We start from the raw sequence: 6,248 nt of genomic DNA, 5'->3' as shown, positions 1-6,248 counted from the left end.
AACAGAGACAGAGACCCACATTGGAGCATCGGACAGAAATCTCAAGGTCCAAATCAGGAGCAGAAGGAGACGGAGCACGAACATCTCATTTTTTATTTCAGAACAAATACATTTTTCTTATACACACAGATATTTTACCATTAGACATGTGCACATGAATATATTCACATATGAGAATAATTCACAGAAAAAGATATAGACATTTTTGGGTGGTAACTACCTGAAGAAAATGTATTAGAAAACTGGAATATTTACATAGAAGATTTGTGGAAGTACTTGCTTTGGATGATACAGTTGAGTGGGGATTTTGTGAATTAATTACACCTAACATTATAATGGAATGCTACCATGAGTAACATTTTGATACTTTTCAAATTTAAACATTTAGTACTTGGAGATGAGCAGTAAGACATTATAACATGTTTTATAGTGAATTCTTATAAATTTGAAAGCATGCATCATAGCAAATAATTAAGTTAGAAGACTCTAGATTTCATTTCATTCATTAATTTCATTCTAAATTAAATTTTTTAGCTATATGTTGTCACTAATTTTCATTCATAGCTGATTGGCCCTTGGCCTTCTGATCCTTCATTATTGACTCTGTTGCTTTATCAAGATGTCTCATTTGCAAAAGGACAAAAGAAGACTATGCTTTACCCCTTAGAGGGTGAAAGGGATTACAAAGAACACCCCTTCTGTGAAGTTTTTACAAAGGAGAAAAATCTCATTCTTGACCCTATTAATTCTGTGGAGAGATCATGGATGTTAGATCTTCTGTCTGTAACAACCCAGATTGAGTATCTTTCTTGTTTGATCATAAAATTTTGGAGTAATTTTTGCAAAATTAAAACTTACAAACCACTCTGACATAATGCTGACTAGGTCTAGGTATTTAAGGTCAGAGCTACTGTTTTTATTTGCATAGTTTGTAGTAGTTCACTTAGCTGTTATGAAAACAGGAAAAGTTTTGCAAAGTTCTTGTCATTTTATAAAGTGATAAATTTTGCAAAATTTATAACCTTTCAACATATGCATACAGAGGAATGCTGCATACATTTTTAGAGAATTTTTTGCTTAATAAAGAACAGATTAATTCATTGGAAGTTTCTATAAATCAACATGTGTACACACATTTAAGCTGAATCTATGATTTTGAGGTTTGTCCTAAAATATTTTGCCTCTTCTGTGGGTAAATAAGACAGTGTTGTGATCAGACAATGAGACTTACAATGTGTTCTTCACTTATATATAGGATATTTAACAATTCATTTCAATGTTTTACTTCAAGAATCACATAAGAACTAATGAAAACTGACCCAGCATAACTGAAGCTTCATAGATAGACTACTGGATTTAGTCTCACCAAAGTAGATATTTTTATCTTCAAATTATCAAATGTGGCTATTTATAGTATTCAATAATTTATCTCAACTTCAGTTCTACATTCTATGCAACTATTCCTTAAAAATACTATTTTTTAATGACAAAAGAAGTAAGGAAGTAGCAACTTGTACATGGTGATTCTATCAATTTAAAGATTTATTTTTCTCTCATAATTTCAGATTTATGTGAAAAGCTTTTACTTCAGTATCTCCTTGAGAATAATGCAAAACCAGAGCATTGTCACCGAGTTCATACTCCTCGGGCTTTCACAGAATGCAGAAGTTGAGAAAATCCTGTTTGTTGTATTTTTGATGATCTACCTTGCAACTCTTTGGGGCAACATGATAATTGTGGTGACCATCATCTACAGCCCTGCACTGCTGGGCTCCCCCATGTACTTCTTCCTGGTATTCCTGTCCTTACTGGATGCATGCACTTCTTCTACTGTCACACCCAAGATGATGGTGGACTTCTTCTATGAGAGGAAGACCATATCTTTTGAATGTTGCATGACACAATTGTTTGCTATTCATTTCTTCACTGGGGTAGAGGTGATTGTCCTGTCAGCCATGGCCTATGACCGCTATGTGGCCATTTGCAAGCCCTTACACTACTCTTCCATTATGACCCGAAGGCTCTGTGGTATTTTGGTGACAATATCCTGGACTGGAGGCTTCTTGCATTCTATCATACAAATTACTTTCACTTTGCAGCTGCCATTCTGTGGGCCTAATGTCATTGATCACTACATGTGTGACTTGTTCCCATTACTGAAACTTGCCTGTACTGACACACACATATTTGTCATTTTGGTGTTTGCTAACAGCGGGTCTATCTGCATCATAATCTTCTCTATTCTGCTTGTCTCCTATGGTGTCATATTGTATTCTCTGAGAGCCCACAGCTCTGAAGGGAGACTGAAAGCTCTCTCTACCTGTGGATCCCACATTACTGTTGTGATTTTGTTCTTTGTGTCATGCATATTAATATATGCACGACCTACATCAGCTTTCTCCTCTGAAAAAAATGCACTTGTATTTGCTACAATCATGACACCACTTCTGAATCCTATGGTGTACACTTTCAGGAATAAGGAAATGAAGAATGCTATCAGGAAAATGTGTAAGAAATTAATAGTGTCCTCCGATGACTATTAAAACATTTTGATTTCAATTGTGAGAGTATGAGCAAGGAATTCAAGACCATTAAGGGGTCATCCACTGAGACAGTTTGCTTGAGATAATGGTAGCTCACCAACTCCAACTGGACTGGGAGTGAACAAGCATGGAAACAACCAAACCCCTCTGAAGGTGGTTGACAGCTGGGGCAGACTAAGGGGCCACTGATAGTGACACTGGGATGTGTCTCTACTTGCATATACCGGCTTCATGGGATGCTATTCTCTTTGGATGTAAACCTTTCTCAACCTAGACACAGTAGGGAGGGCCTTGGACTTTCCACAGGGCAGGGTGCCTGGCACTCTCTTAGAGTTGGAGGGGTGAGGGGAGGGTCTGTGGAGGGAGAGGGAGGGAACTTGGAGGAGGGGAGAGAGAGGGAATTTGCATTGGTATTTTTTAAGTAATAAATAAAAGAATAGAAGTAAGACATAAGCAGGAAAGTATTTGTGAACATGTGTTATAATAAATTCATATAAATTTTAAACCATGTTTGTTGTAAAACAATATTTTGTCAAATAAGGATGCATTATCAAAATGATTTACGAATGCTTATGTCCCTATAAGAAAGATGTCCCCAGCTAGTTCCTTGGGCAGCTGATGAGAGGGAGCCTGAAACGGCCCTATCCTATAGCCATACTGGTGAATATCTTGCATATCACCATAGAACCTTCATTTGGCGATGGATGGAGATAGAGACAGAGACCCACATTGGAGAACTGGTCTGAGCTCCCGAGGTTCAAATGAGGAGCGGAAGGAGGGAGAACATGAGCAAGGAAGGCAGGAATGCGAGGGGTGCACCCAACCATTAAGACAGTGGGCCTGATCTATTGGGAGCTCACCAAGGCCAGCTAGACTGGGACTGAAAACGCATGGTATAAAAAAAGACTCTTTGAACATGGCAGACAATGAGGGCTGACTGAGAAGCCAAGGACAATGGCAGTGGGTTTTGATCCTACTGCATGTACTGGCTTTGTGGGAGCCTAGTCTGTTTAAATGCTCACCTTTCTAAACCTGGATGGAGAGGGGAAGGTAATGGAAGGAGGTGGAAATTTTTAATAATAATAATAATAATAAAAGAATGCTTATGTCTTAAATCTAAATTATATTTAGTTATTTCTCACCATTTTCTTTTCAGTTATTCTTTGAGATTTTCATACAAGGTATTTATTTGATTCTTTTCCTGTTCCACATTTTTTCTGTTTTTTATCTGTGTAGTTTTCACATGTAGGTAATTGGTCCCACGTGTTCTGATTCTTCTTCATTTATGACCCTTTGATGGAGCAGCCGCATTTACATCTGGACATAGGAAGACAATTCTTTTAATAAACTTTCCTTTCATGGTTCTCTGGAGAATCATGCAAAATCAGAGCTTTCTCACTGAATTCATACTGTGGGGCTTCCACAGAAACCAGAAGTTGAGAAAATATGATTTTTAACATTTTTATGGTTATACAATTAAATTATTAGGGAGCACACATACACAGATGCACAACCCTACCCAAATACAGACACACACACACAAATGCACTCATCGACACAGACACATAAACACACACACACAAAATTGATTCTAGTTTTTCATGTCTTATGTACTTCTTGTCCTTCCAGTATGAATTCATTTCTAATGCTATACACAAAATGTTTGTAAACGTCTGTGAGAAGACCATATCATGCGAGTATTGCAAACCCTTCTTTACTGAATTTGAGGTGATTTTTACAACAACCATAACATATGACTGCCATGTAGTCATTTGAGAGACCTAGCACTATTCTTGGGTCATGAACCAAAGACTCTTGTAGGAGTGACTTGGGCAGGGAGCTTTTTGCATTCTATCTGACAGATTAATTTACAATTGCCCTTCTGGGGACCCAGTGCCAATGATAGCTTCATATATGATTTGTTCCCATTACTGAAGCTTACAAGCACTGACATACAGATTTTGTCAATGACAACAATGGTTTTATCTTCTTATTCTTTGACAACTATGATGTCATCTTTTTCTCTCTGAGAGCCTACAGATCTGAAGGGCAATGCAATGTTATCTCTACCTTTGGTTCCTACACCCTATTGTAGTTTTCTTCTTTGTTCCGGAAGTATTTATTTTTGGACTATGTATATCCCCACTATTCTTTGAGAAGACATCATTATATATGCTGTTGTCTTGAAATCATTGTTCAAAACTATGATTTACCTCTTCAGGAAATCAAGAATGCCATCAGGAAAAAGGAAAAGATATTGATAATTGTTTCTGATAATTATTAAAATGCTACATTTACAGATCTAGGGAGATGTCTCATTGGTAAGCTCACATGCTTTGCAAGTATGAGAGATTGAGTTTGGCAAGTCAAAATTCAGGACAAAGACAAATATGGGGCCATGTCGTTAACATAGGGATGCTGAAATACAGAATAATACCCAGGGTCTGATAAGGCAGCTAATCTGTCAGGAATGTAAAAAGCACAATTTTCATTCAGACAACTTGTCTCAAGAAATAAAACTCATGTGAGTAGATGGACACAGTCAATGCCATTATCTGGGCTTTGTTGACTTGTGAAAGTGCACTAATATCCATATACAAAAACACAAACAAAAAAAACACTACACTTAGAAAACTTATTGTCAAGAAAAAAGATTCATTATCTATTTATGCAAGTATTTTATGCTTTTTTTTTTTGGTTTTTCAAGACAGGGTTTCTCTGTTGTTTTGGAGCCTGTCCTGGAACTAGCTCTTGTAGACTAGGCTGGTCTCGAACTCACAGAGATCCATCTGCCTCTGCCTCCCAAGTGCTGCTTTAATCACAATTTAGAAAGAGAACACATTGTTCTACAGAGAAGATATTTATATTAGAATTTAGTAGAGTCCAATTAGAGCCCCAGACACAAAAATCACACACACACACACAAACACACACACACAGAGACACTTAATTTTTGATAAGAGACCAGAAACACAGACTTGGAAGAGACAGCTTCTTCAGAAAAAGTTTCTGATCAAACTTGATGACTCATGTAGAAGCATGAGACTAGATCCAGGTTTATTAACTTGCACAACATTTAAGTTCAAATGGATCAAAGGCCTCAACATAACACCTGATATACTAAACATAACAAAAGTGAAAATGTGGAATGCCCTTGAGCTCATTGGCACAGATAAATACTCTCTGAAAAGAACAAAGTTATCACAGACACTAAGATCAACTGTTAATAAAACTAAGAAGCTTCTTCAATGCATAGGACACTGTGATTTCCCCAAAGCTGTAATCCCAAGAGAGGGTTAATTTCTAAAGTATATAAAGACCACAACAAAGCAGATGTCTTAGTTAGAGCTTCTATTGTTGTGAAAAAAACACCAGGACCAAAAAACAAGTTGAGGAAAAATGGTTTATTTGGCTTATGACTCAACATTTCTGTTCATCACTGAAGAAAGGCAGAGCAGGTACCCAAACAAGGCAAGATCCTCAAGAAAGGAGCTGATGGAGGCGCCATGGAGCGGTGTTGCTTATGCCTTGCTTCTCATGGCTTGTTCAGCCTGTTTTCTTATAGAACCCAGAACCTCCAGTGCAGGGTTGTCACCATTCACCATTGGCCGGACCCTTCCCTACTGATCACTAACTGAAAAAGTGCTTTACAACTGGATCTCATGAAGACATTTCTTTAATGAGGCTCCTTCTTCTGTAATGACT

The 6,248-nt window shown here is 37.4% G+C and overlaps 1 protein-coding gene across 1 annotated transcript; it reads left to right on the top strand.

Moving 5' to 3' along the window:
- The first annotated feature begins 1,607 nt into the window (after nt 1-1,607).
- Nucleotides 1,608-2,543, top strand: LOC142838989 (olfactory receptor 4C15-like). The gene has a single exon (XM_075954793.1). It carries the CDS (start codon nt 1,608-1,610, stop codon nt 2,541-2,543), a length of 936 nt encoding a protein of 311 aa, XP_075810908.1.
- The last annotated feature ends 3,705 nt before the right edge of the window (nt 2,544-6,248 follow it).

This window comes from Microtus pennsylvanicus, chromosome 1, assembly GCF_037038515.1.
Source record: "Microtus pennsylvanicus isolate mMicPen1 chromosome 1, mMicPen1.hap1, whole genome shotgun sequence".
NCBI lineage: Eukaryota > Metazoa > Chordata > Mammalia > Rodentia > Cricetidae > Microtus > Microtus pennsylvanicus.
This window is presented reverse-complemented; position numbering and strand designations above follow the sequence as displayed.

What these genes read in the sequence shown, in the direction of transcription:
- LOC142838989 (XM_075954793.1), top strand. Translation starts at nt 1,608, where the DNA reads ATGCAAAACCAGAGCATTGTCACCGAGTTCATACTCCTCGGGCTTTCA.